The 24,288-nt window shown below is 44.4% G+C and overlaps 1 protein-coding gene across 1 annotated transcript; it reads left to right on the top strand.

Annotated features, from left to right (window-relative positions):
* Positions 1 to 171: 171 nt before the first annotated feature.
* On the top strand, positions 172 to 18,082 carry LOC109880996 (phospholipase A-2-activating protein). Its single transcript, XM_020473168.2, has 14 exons — positions 172 to 426; positions 925 to 1,118; positions 1,256 to 1,356; positions 1,521 to 1,641; positions 1,737 to 1,904; positions 5,001 to 5,136; positions 7,573 to 7,742; positions 8,066 to 8,217; positions 12,227 to 12,446; positions 13,175 to 13,240; positions 13,365 to 13,436; positions 13,615 to 13,722; positions 13,967 to 14,134; positions 17,363 to 18,082. The coding sequence occupies exons 1-14, from the start codon at positions 278 to 280 to the stop codon at positions 17,935 to 17,937; spliced, it is 2,400 nt and encodes a 799-aa protein (XP_020328757.1). The 5' UTR covers positions 172 to 277; the 3' UTR covers positions 17,938 to 18,082.
* The last annotated feature ends 6,206 nt before the right edge of the window (positions 18,083 to 24,288 follow it).

Here is a 24,288-nt window from a genome sequence, read left to right as displayed (position 1 = left end):
CTATTGGATTTGCGTTCGAACTTTTTGGGAGATGTATTTTTTTGCGAGCCCAAAAATATTATTATGGCAGTGCTATTTCTATTCGTAAAAATGATATTCAAACATCAAAAGCATAAAAAATATATAATTTCATAAGCTAAATGTAATTGACCCATCATGCAATCTGAGGTCAAGGTTCGTTTTGCATTGCTACTTCCGCCTTACTTGCCGGCCGCTTCTTGTTGTCAAGAAACGTCACTTCTCAGCTCAGAAATTACATTGTGATATTGGCGATAAAATGGCATCACCTAACTCATATAAACTAAGCTGCTCTATACCTGGTCATGAAATGGATGTGAGAGGTCTTTCAGCTGCTTTTTTCCCTGACGGAGCCTTTGTGTCTGTTTCCCGAGACCGAACCGGACGAGTCTGGGTACCAAACTCAAGGTACCGCGAGCTAGCTTAGCTCAACAGACAATAATGTAGTTCTCACCATTTTATTGTCGTAAATATAATCAGTTAGGAACCCTAGCCACACACATCTATGCCCCTCTCAATTCAACATAAGCATTATGTAAAGGCAAACCAACAAGTCGCTGCTATTGTATCGACGCTAGCTAGCAAAATTAGCGTTGTCATTCTCTTAGCAAGTATTATGCAGTGTTTTTCCCACATCGGATAGTCCCCCATTCATAACACGCCAACTGTAGGTGACACAAGGTTTCTTAAACTTGAAGGACGAGATTTATCGCTAGACCTTATGGCTATTGTTAGCTAGCTAGTTAGCTAACGTTATTAACGTTTCCTTTATAGCAAGCAACGCTTTTCTATAGCTAGTTCATCATTAGAAATAGCCAGAGCCTGTTCAGAATTTGACACCGCCCTGTTCTGCGTTGGAAATGTAATACAATTTAATATCATATAACATGTTTTGTCTCTCTTCAGCCCAGACAGGGGGTTCACAGAAATGCATTGCATGACAGGTCATCAAAATTTTGTATCCTGTGTATGCATCATCGCTCCAAGTGACACATATCCTCGGGGACTCATAGCCACTGGTGGAAATGACCACAACATATGTGTTTTCACACTGGACCAACCACAACCATTATTCACCCTCAAGGGACACAAAAACACAGGTAGAGTTAATAAACAGTTAATGCATTATTGTGCAACACCTAATTGAACGTGATTACTTTACTTCAAATGCCAACTTGGTCTGATGACACTTTTGTTGTGAATAGCTAGAAATTATCCATGATATGTATGTCCACAGTGTGCACTCTGTCCTCTGGAAAGTTTGGAACCCTACTGAGTGGCTCATGGGACACCACAGCAAAAGTCTGGCTCAACGAGAAGTGCATGATGACCTTACAGGTAAAGTGTATGAGACATGTTCAGTAGGGCTCAATTTAGCAAAAACATTTTGCGACATAAAATGAAAATCTGTGTTCTTAATGAATAAGTTTCGCAACATTTTCTCTGTCCTGAACACAACCCAGGTGAGTGAATATGGCTAGATGTGCTCTTTTGTATTCCAGGGGCACACAGCAGCAGTGTGGGCAGTGGTCATATTACCTGAACAAGGCCTCATGCTGTCAGGATCAGCTGACAAGACCATCAAGCTGTGGAAGGCTGGGCATTGTGAGAAGACATTTACAGGTGAGAGATTAATGCACCCACAAACCACTGTTCCCTCTATAAATATGGTGGCAGTACTGAGGCCAGACATCACTGAATGCATTCTTCTATCCCAGGTCACGAGGACTGTGTCAGAGGGCTAGCGGTGGTCAGCGACCTGGAGTTCTTTTCCTGCAGCAATGACACCAGTATCAGGAGATGGCTGGTGACTGGGGAATGTGTGCAGGTATACTACAGCCATACCAACTACATCTACAGCCTGGCCGTCTTCCCCAATGGACAAGGTACAGAATGGACGACTGATCCCAGACAATCTACCTGTGCCCTGTTTTTAGAACCACTATGCCCTAGGAAACTGTGACAGTCTGTTTGTAGAACCACTATGCCCTAGGAATGTGTGACAGTCTGTTTGTAGAACCACTATGCCCGAGGAAAGTGTGACAGTCTGTTTGTAGAACCACTATGCCCAAGGAAAGTGTGACTGTCTCATTGTGCTTCAAATACATTTTATTTGTCACATGCGGTGAATACAACCTTACAGTGAAATGCTTACTTACAAGCCCTTACCCAACAATGCAGTTTTAAGAAAAATAAGTGTATAGTAAAAAAATAGATAAGTTAAGTTGACAATTGTTAGGGCCTTCCTCTGACACCTCCGGGTATAGAGATCTGGGATGGCAGGAAGCTTGGCCCCAGTGATGTACTGGGCCGTACGCACTACCCTATGTAGTGCCTTGCTGTCAGAGGCTGAGCAGTTGACATACAAGGCAGTGATGAAGCCAATCAGAATGCTCTCGATGTTGCAGCTGTAGAACTTTGAGGTTCTGAGGACCCATTCCAAATCTTTTCAGTCTCCTGTGGGGGAATAGGCTTTGTCGTGCCCTCTTCACGACTGTCTTGGTGTGTTTGGACCATGATAGTTTGTTGGTGATGTGGACAACAAGGAACTTGAAGCTCTCAACCTGCTCCACTACAGCCTGTTGATGAGAATGGGGGCATGCTCGGTCCTTCTTTTCCTGTAGTCCACAATCATCTCCATTGTCTTGATCACGTTGATGGAGAGGTTGTTATCCTGGCACCACACGGCCAGGTCTCTGACCTCCTCCCTATAGACTGTCTCATCGTTGTCAGTGATCAGGCCTACCACTGTTGTGTCGTCGGCAAACTTGATCATGGTGTTGGAGTCATGCCTGGCCATGTGGTCATGGGTGAACAGGGAGTACAGGAGGGCACTGAGCACGCACCCTTGAGGGGCCCCCGTATTGAGAATCAGCATGGCAGATGTTTTTTTGTTTTTTCCTTAAGGGGTGTGTTGTTACCTACCTTTACCACCTAGGGACGGCCCTTCAGAAAGTCCAGGATCCAGTTTCAGAGGGAGGTGTTGAGTCCCAGGGTCCTTAGCTTAGTGATGAGCTTTGAGGGCACTATTGTGTTGAACACTGAGCTGTAGTCAATGAACAGCATTTTCACGTAGGTGTTATTTTTGTCCAGGTGGGAAAGGGCAGTGTGGAGTGAAATAAAGATGGCATCATCTGTGGATCTGTTGTGGCGGTTTGGGATAATGGTGTTGTTTGGGATAATGGTGTTGTTGTGAGCCATGACCAGCTTTTCAAAGCACTTCATGGCTGTAGACGTGAGTGCTACGGGTTGGTAGTCATTCAGGCAGGTTATCTTAGTGTTCTTGGGCACAGGGACTATGGTGGTCTGCTTGAAACATGTTGGCATTACAGACTCAGTCAGGGACAGGTTGAAAATGTCAGTGAAGACACTTGCCAGTTGTTCAGCAGATGCTCGGAGTACACATCCTGGTAATCTGTCTGGTCCTGCAGCCTGGTGAATGTTGACCTGTTTTTAAAGGTCTTACTCACATCGGCTACGGAGAGCGTGATCACACAGTTGTCCGGAACAGCTGATGCTCTCATGCATGCTTCAGTGTTGCTTGCCTCGAAGCGAGCATAGAAGTAATTTAGCTCGTCTGGTAGGCTCGTGTCACTGGGCAGCTCGCGGCTGTGCTTCCCTTTGTAGTCTGATAGTTTGCAAGCCCTGCCACATCCGACGAGCATCTGAGCCGGTGTAGTATAATTCAATCTTAGTCCTGTATTGATGCTTCTTCTGAGGGCATAGTGGGATTTCTTATAAGCGTCCGGATTAGAGTTCTGCTCCTTGAAAGCGGCAGCTCTACCCGTTAGCTCAGTGTGGATGTTGCCTGTAATCCATGGCTTCTGGTTGGGGTATGTACTTAAGGTCCCTGTGGGGACGACGTCATCGATGCACCTATTGATGAAGCCAGTGACTTATGTGGTGTACTGCCATAGGAAGAATCCCGGAACATATTCAGTCTGTGCCAGCAAAACAGTTCTGTAGCTTAGCATCTGTGCCATCTGACCACTTCTTTATTGACCGAGTCACTGGTCCGCCCTGTTTTAGTTTTTGCTTGTAAGCAGGAATCAGGAGGATAGAATTATGGTCAAATTTGCCAAATGGAGGGCTAGGGTGAGCTTTGTATGCATCTCTGTGTATGGAGTGAAGGTGGTCTAGAGTTCATTTTTTTCCTTCTGGTTGCACATTTTAATATGCTGGTAAAAATTTGGTCAAATGGATTTAAGTTTCCCTGCATTAAAGTCCCCGGCCACTAGGAGCGCCGCCTCTGGATTAGCGTTTTCCTGTTTGCTTATGGCCTTATACAGCTCATTGAGTGCAGATTTAGTGCCAGCACTCTTTTGGTAAATGGTGTGGTCTACAGCTTATCATGAGATACTCTACCTCAGGCGAGCAAAACCTTGAGACTTCCTTCATTTTAGATTTCGTGCACCAGCTGTTGTTTACAAATATACACAGACCGCCACCCCTTGTCTTACCAGAGGCAGCTGTTCTATCTTGCCTATTTAGCATAATTTAGCTGTAATTTATCCATGTTATCGTTCAGCCACGACTTAGTGAGACATAAGATATTAAAATTTTTAATGTACTGTTGGCAGGATATTCGTGACCGTAGTTAAACTATTTTGTTATCCAATGATTGTACGTTGGCTAATAGGACTGATGGTAGAGGCAGATTACCCACTTGCCGTCAGATCCTTACAAGGCACCCCAACCTATGTTCCCGATATCTCTGTCTCTTTGTCATGTGAATGACAGGAATGTCATAAGACACGGTGGCAGAAACATTATGTACAAAATAAGTTACAAATAATGCGAAAAAACACGCACAATTGGTTGAGCGCCCGTAAAACGGCAGCCATCTCCCCCGGCACCATTATGTTTTCATAGTAGAAAAGATAACTCCTGCACACACGATATTGCCTCTGCACATTTACTTTGTTGAAGTTTCCGTCAGACATTTTTCAAGACAATCTGTTGGTGCTCTCCTCCCCTCTCAGATTTTGTGAGCACAGGAGAGGACCGGACCTTGAGGATATGGAAGCAGGGCGAGTGCCAACAGACCATCCGTCTCCCAGCCCAGTCAGTGTGGTGCTGCTGTATCCTGCCCAACGGGGATATAGCTGTGGGAGCCAGGTAAACCCCACTGTTAATCCCACTGTCTAACTATTTCTATCTCACTGTCAAAGGACATGAGACATAGCAGTATAATACATGAAAACAACTGCATCACCTCTATTAGAGATAGATATACAGTACCAGTCAAAAGTTTGGACACACCTACTCATTCCAGGGTTTTTGTTTATTTTTACCATTTTCTACTTAGTAGAACAGTAGTGAAGACATCACAAAAACCATCAAGCACTATGATGAAACTGGCTCATGAGGACCGCCACAGGAAAGGAAGACCCAGAGTTACCTCTACGGCAGAGGATAAGTTCATTAGAGTTACCAGCTTCAGAAATTGCAGCAGGGTATAACTGCTTCACAGAATTAAAGTAACAGACACATCTCAACATCAACTGTTCAGAGGAGGCTGCGTGAATCAGGCCTTCATGGTAGAATTGCTGCAAAGAAACCACTACTAAAGGACACCAATAATAAGAAGAGAATTGCTTGGACCAAGAAACATGAGCAATGGACATTAGACCAGTGGAAATCTGTCCTTTGGTTCAAATGGTTTGTGTCTTTGTGAGACGCAGTGTAGGTGAACGAATTATCACAGCATTTGTAGTTCCCACTGTGAAGCATGGAGGAGGACGTGTGGAGGTGCTTGGCTGGTGACACTGATTTATTTAGAATTCAAGGCACACTTAGCCAGCATGGCTACCACAGCATTCTGTAGCAATACGCCATCCCATCTGGTTTGCGCTTAGTGGGACTATAATTTGTTTTTCAACAGGACAATGACCCAACACACCTCCAGGCTGTGTAAGGGCTATTTGACCAAGAAGGAGAGTGATGGAGTGCTGCATCAGATTACCTGGCCTCCGCAATCACCCGACCTCAACCCAACCCATTACAGCCTTATTCTAAAATTGATTAAATAAAACATTTTCCTCATCAATCTACACACAATACCCCATAATGACATGGCAAAAACAGGTTTATAGAAATACCTTAGTATTCAGACCCTTTGCTATGAGACTCAGAATTGAGCTCTGGTGCATCCTGTTTCCATTGATCATCCTTGAGATATCTTGATTGGAGTCCACCTGTGGTAAATTAAATTGATTCGACATGATTTGGAAAGGCACACACCTGTCTATATAAGGTCCCACATGTCAGCAAAAACCGAGCCATGAGGTCGAAGGAATTGTCAGTAGAGCTCTGAGACAGGATTGTGTAGAGGCACAGCTCTGGGAAAGGGTACCAACATATTTCTGCAGCATTTAAGGCCACCACAGTGGCCTCATCCTTCTTAAATGGAAGAAGTTTGGAACCACCAAGACTCTTCCTAGAGCTGGCCGCCCGGCCAAACTGAGAAATCGGGGGAGAAGTGCCTTGGTCAGGGAGGTGATAAAGAACCCGATGGTCACTCTGACAGAGCTCCAGAGTTCCTCTGTGGAGATGGGAGAACCTTCCAGAAGGACAACCATCTCTGCAGCACTCCACCAATCAGGCCTTTATGGTAGAGTGGCCAGACGGAAGCTACTCCTCAGCGAAAGGCACATGACAGCCCACTTGGAGTTTGCCAAAAGGCACCTAAAGGACTCTCAGACCATGAGAAACAAGATTCTCTTGTCTGATGAAACCAAGATTGAACTCTTTGGCCTGGCACCATCCCTACGGTGAAGCATGGTGATGGCAGCATCATGCTGTGTGGACGTTTTCCAGTGGCAGGGACTGGAAGAGACTCGTCAGAATCAAACTAAAGATGAACTGAGCAAAGTAGAGATCCTTGATGAAAACCTGTTCCAGTTTCACATCCCAGCAGGACAACAATCCTAAGCACACAGCCAAGATGACGCATGAGTGGCTTCGGGACAAGTCTCAATGTCCTTGAGTGGCCCAGCCAGAACAACGACTTGAACCCAATCTAAAATCTCTGAAGAGACCTGAAAATAGCTGTGCAGCAACGCACCACAACCAACCTGACAGAGCTTGAGAGGATCTGCAGAAGAGAGGAATGGTAGAAACTCCCCAAATACAGGTGTGCCAAGCTTGTAGCGTCATACCCAAAAAGACTCGAGGCTGTAATCGCTGCCAAAGGTGTTTCAACAGTACTGAGTAAAGGATCTGAATACTTATGTCAATGTGATATTTCTGGTTTTTATATATATATAAATTATTAAAAACGTGTTTTTGCTTTGTCATTATGGGGTATTGTGTGTAGATTGATGGGGGGGGGACTGTTGAATCCATTTTAGAATAAGGCTGTAACGTTACAAAATGTGGAAAAAGTCAAGGGGTCTGAATACTTTCTGAATTCACTGTATATTATTATTAATTAGTCAGTGAGTAGTTCAAAGTAAATTAAGAGAAACAGTTAAATGGAAAGAGTGAGGAGAGAGCAATGTTGCTGCTGTTACCTTGCTTTTGTGTCACCAATTTGTGTTATTCGCCTCACAGTGACGGCCTCATCAGAGTGTTCACTGAGGTGGAAGACCGCATGGCCAGCCCTCAGGACCTCCAAGCTTTCGAGGATGAGCTCTCCAAGACCACCATCGACCCCAAGACCGGGGACCTGGGGGACATCAAGATGGAGGATCTTCCAGGCAGGGATCACCTTGATGAGCCTGGTAATTATATTACGTACATATTCCATTATATTAATCCATTTCATTACACTATATATGTATTGATATCTATATATTCAATTAAGAGAAAACTATTAGGACATTACATGCCCAACATCACTGTTTGGCTGTTATTGTTTTTTGCATCTACAGCCCCTGATCACTGACATCTTTAATGAATGATAAACGTATTTTACCAATCTTTAGTAGAACTAAAACTATAAACCACAGAAGCACATGAAAAGTGGAGTAATTCAGAAACCCCCCTTGTTGTATTGGAGTGTGTAAAGTATGCACACTCATTAAGATGCGTGTCTGTCTCCCAGGGAATCGGGAAGGACAGACGCGGCTGATCAAAGAGGGACAGAAGGTGGAGGCGTACCAGTGGAGCGTGGCCGACAGCCGCTGGATGAAGATAGGAGATGTGGTGGGAGGGTCCAACCAGCAGACCTCCAAGAAAGTCAACTATGAGGGGAAGGTGCGGTCACGAAATTCTGTCAGCCGGGGATTGTCAAGCAAATAACTGTCGGTCTCACGGTAATTGACCGTTAACTAACATGAACACACATCCTGGCTTCCCCACTGATGCAGACCTTTGGAACATCTACATTTAAAAAAAAGTGTAATAAATCCATTTAATATAGCTTACACCTTTACAATAAATTCATTCTTTATTTTAGACAGGCCTAAAGAAGTATGATATGAAGAAATTGTAGTCTTTCAGAAGAACAGAATAGCATACTGTGAGTTGTTCTTATGTCAGGTCATGATCTGACAATGCCAAATGGCTGTGGGCTACGCAAGTTCATTTAGGAGACAATATTTGCATTCAATTCCAAGGCATTTGTTTATATTATTTTATAGTATGAAGAATACAATTGAACCAAGTGGAATAAAATAGAAAGGATATTTTCTCCAAACGATTTGAGGGAGTGCAAACATGCAGCTATTCTGTGTTGAGTGGTTAACAAAGAAATAGGTACTCCTATATGCTTCATTTAGAGTTGTTCTACAAACGTTGGGCATGATGCGACACTGATGATTTGAAAAAAGTTGTTTGAAAGGTATGGTTTTTTTGTGTGTGGCTGTAGACACTTCATCAGTCTCTCATTCAGAATTTGACAAGCACTTGATAATGACTCAAATTTCACGGCGGCATCCCCTTTTGTGTGGCCGTAAAGCACCCCAAAAAAATCTGGAGTGCTGTGTTGTGCCCTTCTCCCTGAGTGCTGCGGGCTCCGAAGCACCTCGCACTCATATGGCTCTCCATCACATGATCAGGTCTTTCTCACAGGCTACAAGTGAAGACAGACACACCGGGGACGCAACTGCGCACGTCCTTATCCAATTTCGAGGTGCATATTGAAGATATTGGAAGAACTATCCACTTTTATGTTTCGTCAGCCAACAAGATGAGTAGGGTTAGGCTTAGGCCTAACAATCAGCAAAAGCACTAGCCTATGTAAATGTACTGTCCCCCATAGTACAGTCGTGGCCAAAAGTTTTGAGAATGTGAAAATTAATATTTATGTCAGTCTGCTACCTCAGTTTGTATGATGGCAATTTGCATTAATAATCCATTAATTGCCTTCTTTACCATGCAAATTAACTGAATCCCCCAAAAAACATTTCCACTGCATTTCAGCCCTGCCACAAAAGGAACAGCTGACATCATGATTCTCTCGTTAACACAGGTGTGAGTGTTGACGAGGACAAGGCTGGAGATCACTCTGTCATGCTGATTGAGTTCGAATAAAAGACTGGACGCTTCAAAAGGAGGGTGGTGCTTTGAATCATTGTTCTTCCTCTGTCAACCATGGTTACCTGCAAGGAAACACGTGCCGTCATCATTGCTTTGCACAAAAAGGGCTTCACAGGTAAGGATATTGCTGCCAGTAAGATTGCACCTAAATTAACCATTTTATCGGATCATCAAAAACTTCAAGAAGAGTGGTTCAATTGTTGTGAAGAAGGCTTCAGGGCGCCTAAGAAAGTCCAGCAAGCACCAGGACCGTCTCCTAAAGTTGATTCAGCTGCGGGATCAGGGCACCACCAGTAAAGAGCTTGCTCAGGAATGGCAGCAGGCAGATGTGAGTGTATCTCCACGCACAGTGAGACGAAGACTTTTGGAGGATGGCCTGGTGTCATGAAGGGCAGCAAAGAAGCCACTTCTCTCCAGGAAAAACAACAGGTACAGGGATTGAACTGCTGAGGACTGGGATAAAGTCATTTTCTCTAATGAATCCCCTTTCCGATTGTTTGGGGCATCTGGAAAAAAGCTTGTCTGGGGAAGATACGGTGAGCAGCCATAAATAAAGAATGGTACCAATACATCCGCCGAGAGCAACTTCTCCCAACCATCCAGGAACAGTTTGGTGACAAACAATGCATTTTCCAGCATGATGGAGCACCTTGCCATAAGGCAAAAGTGATAACTAAGTGGCTCGGGGAACAAAACATCTATATTTTGGGTCCATGGTCAGGAAACTCCCCAGACCTTAATCCCATTGAGAACTTGTGGTCAATCCTCAAGAGGCGGGTGGACAAACAAAAACCCACAAATTCTGACAAACTTCAAGCATTGATTATGCAAGAATGGGCTGCCAGCAGTCAGGATGTGGCCCAGAAGTTAATTGACAGCATGCCAGGGCGGATTGCAGAGGTCTTGAAAAAGAAGGGTCAACACTGAAAATATTGACTCTTTGCATCAACTTCATGTAATTGTCAATAAAAGCCTTTGACACTTGTGAAATGCTTGTAAATATACTTCAGTATTCCATAGTAACATCTGACAAAAATATCTAAAAACACTGAAGCAGTAAACTTTGGAAATTAATATTTGTGTCATTCTCAAAACTTTTGGCCACGACTGTACATAAGTTGGCCACGACTGTACATAAGTTATTTTGGGGATGCATCACATCTCACAACTGTCTGAGACAGTTGTGAGATGTGATGCATCCCCAAAATAATTTACGCAATGTGTCAAACGCAACAGATCAGAACGTTTAGCTTAATTTTTATAAACTATTAGGCTATTTGTTCACATTATAAGTACAGCAATGCGCACATGGCAGTAGGCTAAAAGTGTGAATGTTACATTCGCGAGAGAACACCATTATCAAAAGTTACCACAAATTTTTATTTATTTTAATTTTATTTTACCTTTATTTAACCAGGCAAGTCAGTTAAGAACAAATTCTTATTTTCAATGACGGCCTGGGAACAGTGGGTTAACTGCCTGTTCAGGGGCAGAACGACAGATTTGTACCTTGTCAGCTCGGGGGTTTGAACTCACAACCTTCCGGTTACTAGTCCAACGCTCTAACCACTAGGCTACCCTGCCGCCCTGCAAATGTGATTATGCATGTAATGCTTTTATTATAAAGGTGCATTTTTGTGGTGAAAATTACCTTCCTCAAACTTGAAACTCACGCGCTGCGAATGTATGCCAGTTAGGCTCTACAACCTTTATAAAGCAGATGAATGTGCTTAATTTAAAAAAGTTATTTGGCCACTTTAGGTGTGATACTAACCTTATCCAAACAAAAAGGTCAGAGGGGCTACGCTACATGAGGTGTGCGACTATGATTAGAAAAAGTCTACAAAAAAAAGGCATTGTTTCTTGCCTTAAGCTGGGCTTCATAACTGATAATATATAATTCACAAGTGATTGTCACCAACAGAGTATTCTTGATTTAATCTTGTCATTACATATACTAAATAAAATATTTGTTTTGATTTAGAATGTACCTTGATCATGCACCTGTCTCGAAACGGGCAGCGGGAAAAAATACGTCACCTATGCACTTAAATAGCGAATGGAGGACGCTTTTCCCATGGTTCATTTTCATGCCAGCCAGGTAGGCTATACTCCTGTTGTTAAGAGAAGCAATGTACTTAATATTAGGAAAGTTGAGAAATAAATATAGTAGGCCTAGTCTATAGAAAGCTGATGGGATCCTCCTCTTTTTAAGAGGCCATCACTGTTTTCTCACTCAATTGCGTGGCCTATGGAAATGTTGCATTACATGAGCTTCTCATGAAGTGTTTGATTAGATTTTCAATTTCATTTACATTGATGTCAGCGTTATTAGAGGGACAATAGAGTGCTGAGTACCAGGCAGTTAGCAAGTTTGATAGGCCACTAATGACCATCAGCAGCATTAGAGCTTGGAGAAACCTAATTACTGTGACTAAACAGTCACTTGGAATTTGACTTCCTTCATGACTTGTGAACGCCATAATGGCGGTAATAAGGTCGCCGCAACAGCCATAGGTGCACCCCAACGTTAGGTCAATGATGATAACAATAGATAGACCGATAGAGACTTTGTCCTCAGAGGAAAATTGTGTGCTGACTACAAGACAACTTTGGTGAACAGAGTACAGACGCAAGGCAAATTATTCACAAGTGCATTTGATCTTCACTGAGGCGAGCTGTCAGACAGTGAATCACTCAACCCATCTTCCGAATGATTTTCCAGGAGTACGACTTTGTCTTCACCATCGACATCAACGAGGGTGGCCCGTCCATGAAGCTGCCCTACAACGTGACGGACGACCCCTGGCTGACGGCTCACAACTTCCTGCAGAAGAACGAGCTCAGCCCCATGTTCCTGGACCAGGTGGCCAACTTCATCATCGAGAACACCAAAGGACACACCTTGGGAGCCGCCCCACCCAGCGCTGCCGACCCATTCACTGGTAAAGCCACTGGATCAACGAGCGCCATAGGCTACACTTAGGGCAATGTTTTCTTCTAAAGAAAACGTGCAGTGGACCAAGTTCACATAATGTTTAAAATAGACCAGCCTAGCCCAGTAGTATCAATCCATTCACTGGTGAAGCCATTGAGCCATCTTCACTCTATAGGCCACGCCTGGGGCAGCATATTTGTCTTTGATGGGCAATTCCACTGTAAGAGTGACTCAGAATTTTCATTTTAAAATGTATGTCAAACAAAAACCAGTGATTGCAAAGTTAAACAAACCACAAAAGACTTTGCACAAGGATGACTTTCTATAAAGGTTCACTGAAAATGTCACACGCGTTGACTTGAAGAACACTGCAGACGCAAAGTCCGGTAACAGAATGACAGCACCAGCAGCACAAACCGTCATTCCGTCAACTGCACTCTTCTTCAAGTAAATGTGTTTTTGTAAAATGTTCTTTGGAAATTGTTAAGTCATCCTTGTGCAAAGAGTTGTATGGTTTGTTTAAATTTGCAATCATAGTTTTTTTTTGTTTGACATACATTTTAATGTGAAAAATCTCAGCATCACTCTGTTACAGTGGAATTGCCTCTAACAAACATTGTGCAACGTTACTGTAAACAATTGGAATAGACGGGATCACAGCAAGTAAATACAAAATGTGTTTGGAATACCAGACTTACTGTATATTTACCCTGCTTTTGTCATGTTCACCATCAGGCTCAGGCCGATACATCCCTGTAGCTGCTGACAATAGAGCAGGTTTTGGGGCTGACCCCTTCACAGGTAAATAAAAACAAATGTCCTTTTCTTGTAGATTTCAGTTTGTTGAGAACATGTTGTTCTAATGTATTATATGGCATTTTCATTCTATGGCTATGCTAATACATTATTACGGCGCTTTCCCCAGGCACTGGGCGATACATCCCAGGATCGGGGACTCCCACAGGGGCGCCGGTGGGCGCGGCAGACCCCTTCACAGGTAAGTCACTATAGCAATGCCTCGGGTTCAATCAAAGGTTGCATTGACACACAATCCTGGTTTTTTTTTCACTCATAATTAAAGACAACCCAATAACACTGCTAAAGCAGATGAAATCTAGTCTCTAGTATTTTGTTTGTTTGAGGTGTAACATTTGCCTGTCTTCTTCTCTTCCCAGGTGGGGGTGCCTACTCCTCAGCTGCCTCGAGGCAGACCTCCACCAACATCTACTTCCCCAAAACGGACGGGGTGACCTTCGAGCAGGCCAACGCCACACAGATAATGGGTAAGTAAACACTGACCAAAACATGATCCCTTCCTATTTTATTCCATATTTTCCTACCAGCAGAAATAATCTCTATTTATTCAGAGTACAAAACTGATCAACCAGCACTGTGGCTGAACTGAAACAATGTGCATAGCCATATGAAAACCTCACTACAGAAAATACATCCCGGATATTACAGTGTCCTAACATACTCAATTGCCTCTCTCTATGTTAATGTTTCCCTTTGCCCTTCCACCACCAGCCAAGCTGAGGGAGCTGAACGGTGGGGCCCCTGGTGAATACAGGCTGTCTGAGGGGGTGCTGGGGAGCCTGGAGAAGCTGCTGGTATCTGTATGTGACCCCTGTGCCTCAGAGCAGCCCACCACTGAGCAGATCAGCCTTCTCTGGAAGACCTCTCACTGGCCAGAAGGTAGGCTAACAAACATTATGGGTTTTGTATTTATTAAGGATCCCCATTTAGTTACTGTCAAGGCAGCAGCTACTCTTCAAGTCAAAGTTTATTTGTCACGTGTGCCGAATACAAGTGTAGACCTTACAGTGAAATGCTTACTTACAGGCTCTAACCAATAGTGCAAAAAAGGTATTAGGGGAACAATAGGTAAGTAAAGAAATAAAACAACAGTAAAAACCACGGCTATAAAAGTAGCGAGTCTACATACAGACACCGGTTAGTCAGGCTGATTGAGGTAGTATGTACATGTAGCTATGGTTAAAGTGACTATGCATATATGATGAACAGAGAGTAGCAGTAGCGTAAAAGAGGGGTTGGTGGGTGGCGGGACACAATGCAGATAGCCCGGTTAGCCAATGTGCGGGAGCACTGGTTGGTCGGCCCAATTGGGGTAGTTTGTACATGAATGTATAGTTAAAGTGACAATGCATATATGATAAACAGAGAGTAGCATGAGTGTAAAAGAGGGGTTAGGGGGGGGCACACAATGTAAATAGTCCAGGTAGCCATTTGATTACCTGTTCAGGAGTCTTATGGCTTGGGGGTAAAAACTGTTGGGAAGCCTTTTTGTCCTAGACTTGGCACTCCGGTACCACTTGCCATGCGGTAGTAGAGAGAACAGTCTATGACTGGGGTGGCTGGGTGTAGAGGTCCTGGATGGCAGGCAGCTTAGCCCCAGTGATGTACTGGGCCGTACGCACTACCCTCTGTTGTGCCTTGCGGTCGGAGGCCGAGCAATTGCCGTACCAGGCAGTGACGCAACCGGTCAGGATGCTCTCGATGTTGCAGCTGTAGAACCTTTTGAGGATCTCAGGACCCAAGCCACATCTTTTTTGTTTCCTGAGGGGGAATAGGCTTTGTCGTGCCCTCTTCACAACTGTCTTGGTGTGTTTGGACCATTCTAGTTTGTTGTTGATGTGGACACCAAGGAACTTGAAGCTCTCAACCTGCTCCACTACAGCCCCGTCTATGAGAATGGGGGCGTGTTCTGTCCTCCTTTTCCTGTAGTCCACAATCATCTCCTTAGTCTTGGTTACGTTGAGGGATAGGTTGTTATTCTGGCACCACCCGGCCAGGTCTCTGACCACCTCCCTATAGGCTGTCTCGTCGTTGTCGGTGATCAGACGACACTGTTGTGTCGTCTGCAAACATAATGATGGTGTTGGAGTCGTGCCTGGCCGTGTAATGTAATGCCTGGGGTCCAGCAACATTAAGGCAGTTATATACAATTTAAAATATTACATGATATTACTTTTCACAACATGTTGTGTTCTCTCAGGCCACTACTCTACTATCACATATCTACAATACAAAATCCACGTGTGTGTGGAGTGCCTGTTCTACCTACATGTACATATTACCTCAATTACCTCGACTAACTGGTGCCCCCGCGCATTGACTCTGTACCGGTGCCCCCTGTATATAGCCTCACTATTGTTATTTTACTGCTGCTGTTTAATTATTTGTTACTTTTATTTTCAATTTTTTACTTTTCAATGTTTTTACTTAACACATTTTTCTTAACTTCTTAAGGCATTGTTGGTTAAGTAAGCATTTCACTGTATTCGGCGCATGTGACAAATAACAGATTTGTTTTATCGTGTGTGTGTGTGTGTGTCTCTTCACAGTCCCCGCTGTTCCATAAGGTGTGTTTTTATCTTTGATTTAAATCTGATTCTACTGCTTGCATCAGTTACCTGGTGTGGGATAGAGTTCCATGTAGTCATGGCTCTATGTAGTACTGTGCACCTCCCATAGTCTGTTCTGGACTTGGGATGGTGGCATGTCTTGTGGGGTATGCATGGGTGTCTGAGCTGTTTGCTGGTAGTTTAAACCGGCACCTCGGTGCATTCATGTCAACACTTCTTTAAAAAAACAAGAAGTGATGAAGTCAATCTCTCCTTCACTTTGAGCCATGAGAGAGTTCCATTCATGTTATTAATGTTAGCTCTCCGTGTACAATTAAGGGCCAGCCGAGCTGCCCTGTTCTGAGCCAATTGTAATTTTCAGAGGTGCCTCTTTGTGACACCTGACCACACGACTGAACAGTAGTCCAGGTGTGACAAACCTATGGCCTGGAGGACCAGTGCTTTATTATAGACAGACTTCTCCCCATCTTAGCTACTGTTGTGTCAACATGTTTTGACCATGACAGTTTACAATCCAGGGTTACTTCAAGCAGTTTAGTCATCTCAACTTGCTCAATTTCCACATAATTTATAATAAGATTTAGTTGAGGTTCAGGGTTTAGTGAATGATTGTGCCCCAAATAAAATGCTTTTAGTTGTTGTAATATTTAGGAATAACTTATTCCTTGTCACCCATTCGGAAACTAACTACAGATCTTTGTTAACTGATGCAGTGACATCACTCTCTGTAGGAGCTGACGTGTATCGTGTTGAGTCATCCGCATACATAGACACTCAGTGGCATGTCATTAGTAAAGATTGAAAAAATTAAGGGGCCTAGACAGCTGCCCTGGGAAATTCCTGATTCTACCTGGATTATGTTGTAGAAGCTTCCATTAAAGAACACCCTTTGTGTTCTGTTAGACAGGTAACTCTTTATCCACAATAAAGCCTGGGGGTGTAAAGCCGTAACACATACGTTAATTTTTTTATCAGCAGACTATGATCGATAAGGTCAAAAGCCGCACTGAAGTCTAATAAAACAGCTCCCACAATCTTTTTATCATCAATTTCTCTCAGCCAATCATCAGTCATTTGTGTAAGTGCCGTGCTTGTTGAATGTCCTTCCCTATAAGCGTGCTGAAAGTCTGTTGTCAATTTGTTTATAGTAAAATAGCATTGTATCTGGTCAAACACCATTTTTTTCAAACGTTTCCAAAGGGTTGGTAACAGACTGATCAGCTATTTGAGCCTGTAAAGGGGGCTCTACTATTGTTAGGTTAGCGGAATTACTTCTGCTTCTCCAAGCCTGAGGGCACAAATTGTTTTACTATAGCCTTGGGCAGGACTAAGGTTTATCTCACTAGACTGGAGTTCTGATAAGCATTTTAATGTTTGACTTCAGTTTCAGTGTTTTCAAGAATAAAAAGCCCTATCAGCCTTTTCAGGCATGTGAAACTATTGCACATTCCAGTATTTAAACATATGGTGATGTCCCTTGTGAGCCTACTATCACTTCATTGACCTGTAATCATCTCTTCTCTCTCCTGTCCTCCAGATATCGTCTTCCCCGTCCTGGACATCCTGAGGCTGGCGGTGCGCCACCCACAGGTCAACGAGAGCCTGTGCGGCGGCGACGCGGACAATGGCGTTGCGCTCTGCAACCACCTGCTGAGCCTGATGAAGCCACAGGCCCGGCCAGCCAATCAAATGCTGGCGCTGCGGACGCTCTGCAACTGCTTTAGTGGCTGGCGTGGCCGAGCCCTCCTATTGGCCCAACGGGAGGCTGTCCTGTCGCACGCTGCCGACCTGTGCTCCGTGTGCAACAAAAACATTCACATCGCCCTGGCCACTCTCGTCCTCAACTACGCCGGCTCCCTCCATGGCCAGCCTGACCTGGAGGCCAAGGCCCAGTGTCTGTCGGTGGCCAGTGCGGCGCTGGAGTCGGTGCAGGACAAGGAGGCGGTGTTTAGGCTCCTAGTGGCCCTGGGGACCACAGTGGCCTCCGACCAGACGGCTCAGGATCTGGCCAAGTCCCTGGGGGTCACGTCACAGATCGCCAAGTACACCTCCGTCACCGACCCGGCCAAGGTTGGCGAGTGCTGCCAGCTGGTTTTAAAAGAACTGCAGTGATCTGATCTCATTTTCTGTGTTTTAATCCGCACCAGTATCCCCTTTCCCCTTACATTATTACTAGTCTCTGTTCAAGTGTTTTATTGATTTCTGACTGGTGGACTGTTGGATTGCATGTGCTGCAATAAAAAATGTACAAATTGAATATTTCATTCAGCCTTTATTAATGATGGAGTTGGTGAGAAAGTAGGATTGAAATAGAAATGGCTGCGTTTACACATGCAGCCCAATCCTGATCTTTTGATCAATCAGATCAGCTCTGAAAAAGATCTAATGTGAAAAGATCTGACTTGATTGGTCAATAGACCAATTAGTGGAAAACATCCGAATTGGGCTGGGATCAGGCTAGTTTATCACCCATCTGCTACATTACCTGAGTTAGACACAGTTGAATCATTAGATGAATACTAAAAGGTCATTGATCTTAAAGGAATAGTTACCTCAAATTACAAAATTACATTTGGTTTTGTTACCCTGTCTGTAGACTGCTTACTGGGAAAGGAAAGCAATATGGAATTTGGGTGAGCTATCCCTTTAAGTTTAGAAAGTCATGTAACATCAAGCAAAAGCAAGTTTTCACCTGGCATCGTGATCCGAGACTCAGAAATGCATCAATCGCAGATCAGAACACAGGTGAAAGCATGCAATGAATGTCCACTCTGCAACAATGAAGTAAGTGGCATGTTGTCCCCAGTGCCACCCTCTTGGTGAACTATTTACCCAGCTAAATACTGTAACTGTAAACAGTGGAATCTCAACTATGACGCTGCATGGGATAGCAGCTGTCTTATGGGCTCCTAAACAATTCTGATATGTTTTTTTTGAGCTGGTCTTAACTTTTTTTTGGTGCATAATGTTTCCTCCATCATTTCCTATGACTGGAAACCGCTTCTGGACATCAGAACAGCGATCACTACCCTCTATTTGGATGAAAATGTGTACTAAAATGAGTTGACAGCTCTGGACGCTCTGCTTACTCTGGACCATGCCCTAATCCCGGGAATCGAAAGAGGAAGTGGCGGAGAAACAGGCAGGTGAGCCGGCCCCATGACAAGACTTCGTCGGTGAGTAAATAGACTGCCATTGCCGTCTGTCCTACTAGCAAACGTGCAGTCACTGGAGAACAAACCATGACTATTCTATCAATGGGACCTAATATCCTATGTTTTTCCGAGTTGTGGCTAAACGAGGACATGGATATAAAGTACCAGTCAAAAGTTTGGACACGTACTCATTCAAGGGTTTTTCTTTATTTTTACTATTTTCTACATTGTAATAGTGAAGACATCCAGACTATGAAATAACACATGGAATCATGTACTAACCAAAGTGTTAAACAAATCCAAATATATTTTATATTTTTCAAAGTAGCCACTCTTTGCCTTTGACAGTTTTGCACACTCTTGGCATTCTCTCAACCAGCTTCACCTGGAATCCTTTTCCAACAGTCTTGAAGTTCCCACATATACTGATCCTTTGTTGGCTGCTTTTCCTTCACTCTGCGGTGCAACTCATCCCAAACCATCTCAATTGGTTTGAGGTCAGGTGAATTGTGGAGGCAAGGTCATCTGGTGCAGCACTCTCCTTTGTCAAATAGCCCTTACACAGCCTGGAGGTGTGTTGGGTCATCGTCCTGTTGAAAATCAAATGATAGCTCCACTAAGCGCTAACCAGATGGGATGGAGTATCGCTGCAGAATGCTGTGGTAGCCATGCTGGTTAAGTGTGACTTGATTTCTAAATAAATCATAGACAGCACCCCCACACCATGCTTCACGGTGGGAACAACACAAGCAGAGAAAATCCGTTCACCTACACTGCGTCTCACAAAGACACGACGTTGTCCATTGCTTGTTTCTTAGCACAAACAAGTCTCTGTGCTACGAGCCTACCAGACGAGCTAAATGCCTTCTATGCTCGATTCGAGGCAAGCAACACTGAACCATGTATTGGACCACCAGCTTTTCCGGGCGACTGTGTGATCTCACTCTCCGTAGCCAATGTGAGTAAGAGCTTTAAACAGGTTAACATTTGCAAGGCCGCAGGGCCAGAAGGAATACCAGGACACGTACTTAGAGCATGCACAGACCAGCTGGCAAGTGTTTTCACTGACATTTTCAATCTGTCCCTGTAATATCAACTTGTCTTAAGCAGACCACCATAGTCCCCATGCCCTATAACACCAAGGTAACCTGCCAAAATGACAATCGCCCCGTAGCACTCACAAATATAGCCATTACATGCTTTGGAAGGCTGGTCATGGCTCACATAAACACCATCATTCCAGACACCCTGGACCCACTCATTTCGCATTCTGTCCCAACAGATCCACAGATGATGGAATCTCTATTGCACTCTACACTGCCCTCACCCACCTTGACAAAAGGAATACCTATGTAAGAATGTTCATTGACTACAGCTAAACATTCATCACCAAGTTCAAGACCCTGAGACTGAACACCTCCCTCTGCAACTTGATCCTGGACTTCCTGACAGGCCGCCCCCCCAGGCATTGAGGGTAGGCAACAACACATACACCACGCTGACCATCAACATGGGGGCCCCTCAGGGGTGTGTGCTTTGTCCTCTACTGTAATCCCTATTCACCCACGACAGGAATGATCACCGACAATTATGAGACAGCCTACAGTGCATTCGGAAAGTGTTCAGACCCCTTGACATTTTCCACATTTTGATGCATTAGAGCCTTATTCTAAAATTGATTGAATAGTTTTGTCCCTCCAATCTACACACAATACCCCATAATGACAAAGCAAAAACAGGTTTTTAGAATTTTTGGCTAAAATACAGAAATATTACATTTACATAATTATTCAGACCCTTTACCCAGTGCTTTGTTGAAGCACCTTTGGCAGCGATTACAGCCTCGGGTCTTCTTGGGTATGACGCTACAAGCTTGGCACACCTGTATTTGGGGAGTTTCTCACGTTCTTCTCTGCAGATTCTCTCAAGCTCTGTCAGGTTGGATGGGAAGCGTCTCTGCATTGCTATTTTCAGGTCTCTCCAGAGATGTTTATCGGGTTCAAATCCGGGCTCTGGCTGGGCCACTAAAGGACATTCAGAGACTTGTCCTGAGTTGTCTTGACTGTATGCTTAGGGTCGTTGTTCTGTTGGAAGGTGAACCTTCGCCCCAGTCTGAAGTCCTGAGTGCTCTGGAGCAGGTTGTCATCAAGGATCTCTCCGTACTTTGCTCAGTTCATCTTTCACTTGTTCCTCTACTAGTCTCCCAGTCCCTGCCGCTGAAAAACAGCCCAACAGCATGATGCTGCCACCACCATGCTTCACCGTAGGGATGGTGCCAGGTTTCCTCCAAACGTGATGCTTGGCATTCAGGCCAAAGAGTTCAATCTTGGTTTCATCAGACCAGAGAATTTGTTTCTGAGAGTCCTTTAAGTGCCTTTTGGCAAACTCCAAGCGTACTGTCATGTGCCTTTTACTAAGGAGTGGCTTCCGTCTGGCCACTCTACCAGAAAGACCTGATTGGTGGAGTGCTGCAGAGATGGTTGTCCTTTTGAAAGGTTCTCCCATCTCCACAGAGGAACTCTGGAGCTCTGTCAGAGTGACCATCGGGTTCTTGATCACCTCCCTGACCAAGGCTCTTCTCCCCCGATGGCACAGTTTGGCAGGCGGCCAAGAGGAAGAGTCTTGGTGGTTCCAAACTTCTTCCATTTAAGAAGGATGAAGCCACTGTTTGTGGTGACCTTAAATGCTGCAGAAATGTTTTGGTACCCTTCCCCAGATCTATGCCTCTACACAATCCTGTCTCAGAGCTCTACGGACAATTCCTTCGACCTCATGGCTTGGTGTTTGTGCTCTGACATGCACTGTCATGCACTGTCAATTGTGGGACCTTATATAGACAGGCATGTGCCTTTCCAAATCATGTCCAATCAATTACATTTACTACAGGTGGACTCCAATCAAGTTGTCGAAACAGGATGCACTTGAGCTCAATTTCGAGTCTCATAGGAAAGGGTCTGAATATTTATTTAATTAAGTTTATATTTGCAAATATTTCTGAACTTTTTTTTTCGCTTTGTCATTATGGGGTATATTGATGCTTTCCAAATGCACTGTACAGGAAGAAGGTCAGAGACCTGGTAGTGTGGTGCCAGTACAGCAACCTCTCCTTCAACGTCAGCAAGACAAAGGAGCTGATCGTGGACTACATGAAACGGAGGGGGATGTAGTGGAGTGGGTCGAGAGCTTCATGTTCCTCTGTGTCTAATTCACTAAGGAATTAGCATGGTACACCCACACCCACACAGCTGTGAAGAGGGTACGACAACACCTTTTCCCCCTCAGGAGACTGAAAAGATTTGGCATGGGTCCCCAGATCCTTACAAAGTTCTACAGCTGCAAATCAAATCAAATGTATTTATATAGCCCTTCGTACATCAGCTGATATCTCAAAGTGCTGTACAGAAACCCAGCCTAAAACCCCAAACAGCAAGCAATGCAGGTGTAGAAGCACGGTGGCTAGGAAAAACTCCCTAGAAAGGCCAATACCTAGGAAGAAACCTAGAGAGGAACCAGGCTATGTGGGGTGGCCAGTCCTCTTCTGGCTGTGCCGGGTGGAGATTATAACAGAACATGGCCAAGATGTTCAAATGTTCATAAATGACCAGCATGGTCGAATAATAATAAGGCAGAACAGTTGAACCTGGAGCAGCAGCACAGTCAGGTGGAACAAGTTGAAACTGGAGCAGCAGCATGGCCAGGTGGACTGGGGACAGCAAGGAGTCATCATGTCAGGTAGTCCTGGGGCATGGTCCTAGGGCTCAGGTCAGTTGAAACTGGAACAGCAGCATGGCCAGGTGGACTGGGGACAGCAAGGAGTCATCATGTCAGGTAGTCCTGGGGCATGGTCCTAGGGCTCAGGTCCTCAGAGAGAGAGAAAGAAAGAGAGAAGGAGAGAATTAGAGAACACACACTTAGATTCACACAGGACACCGAATAGGACAGGAGAAGTACTCCAGATATAACAAACTGACCCCAGCCCCCCGACACATAAACTACTGCAGCATAAATACTGGAGGCTGAGACAGGAGGGGTCAGGAGACACAGCTGCACCATCGAGAGCACCTTGACCAGTTGCATCACCGCCTGGTATGGTAACTGCTCGGCATCTGACAGTAAGGCACTACAGAGTCTAGTGCGTACAGCCCAGTACATCACTTGGGCCAAGCTTCCTGACATCCAGGACCTATATACTAGGCGGTCAGAGGAAGGGCCAAAACATTGTCAGACTCCAGTTACCCTAGTCATAGACTCTTCTCTCAGCGGTACCGGAGCGCCAAGTCTAGGACCAAAAGGCTCCTTCACAGCTTCTACCCTCAAGCCATAAGACTGCTGAACAATTAATCACATGGCCACCCAGACTATTTACATTATTATCTATGCATAGTCACTTCACAAATTACCTCCACTAACCTGTACCCCCGCACATTGACTCGGTACAGGTAACCACTGTATATAGCCTCATTGTTGTGTAATTTTATTGTTACTTTTTGATGTAGATTTTTTTTTAAGTTTTTATTTAGTAAATATTTTCTTAACTCTTTCTTGTACTGCATTGTTGGTTAAGGGCTTGTAAAGTAAGCATTTCACGGTAAGGTCTACCTGTTGTATTCAGCGCACGTGACAAATAACATTTTGATAACATTTTTAGATTTCTCCCTGCTATCCCTGCCACACAGGACTTATTTGTGTTCCACCTGCTAGACGGGAATAACCGCTCCCCCTCACAGCAAGTCCACATATCCCTCCAGGACCTGGATAAAGGTTTGTGGACAGACAGACTACCAAATGGCACTTGTTATGACATGAGTTCATTGTCAGTGCTATAGCCACAATTTTTCTGGAATAATTTCCGTCTTCGTGAAGCCAGTGAAAACCAGCCGAGCGTGTGGTTCTGACAACAGACGTCCTGCTGGTGACAGATGGTACAGACAAACCCAAGGAGCTGCTGTACATGGTCACGGTCCCACCACGGCAAAAGCCACATGGAGTACATCAAACACCCGGTGGTGGCCATCAGCACCTTCAGCCAGATGGACATCGCTGCCAACCTGGTGGGCTATGTGACACCACAGTAATGGCAACACCTCTTCCAATCTATACAATTACTCTCTTTGGGGTCAATTCTAAGTTGATTTATGCACACCTAAATATCCTGTGCAATCACTTTTTGTATTACATTTACAGTGTTCATTCAGTGCCAAAAAATGGATATACCTGCTTTTCAAAATATACAACCCAAAAAAATGATCAAATGCATTGAATAATGCAAGCTAGGTGCAATAATACCCTAGGTTCACACCCACAACCT

Source organism: Oncorhynchus kisutch, linkage group LG9 (genome assembly GCF_002021735.2).
Source record: "Oncorhynchus kisutch isolate 150728-3 linkage group LG9, Okis_V2, whole genome shotgun sequence".
Taxonomy (NCBI): Eukaryota; Metazoa; Chordata; class Actinopteri; order Salmoniformes; family Salmonidae; genus Oncorhynchus; species Oncorhynchus kisutch.
This window is presented reverse-complemented; position numbering and strand designations above follow the sequence as displayed.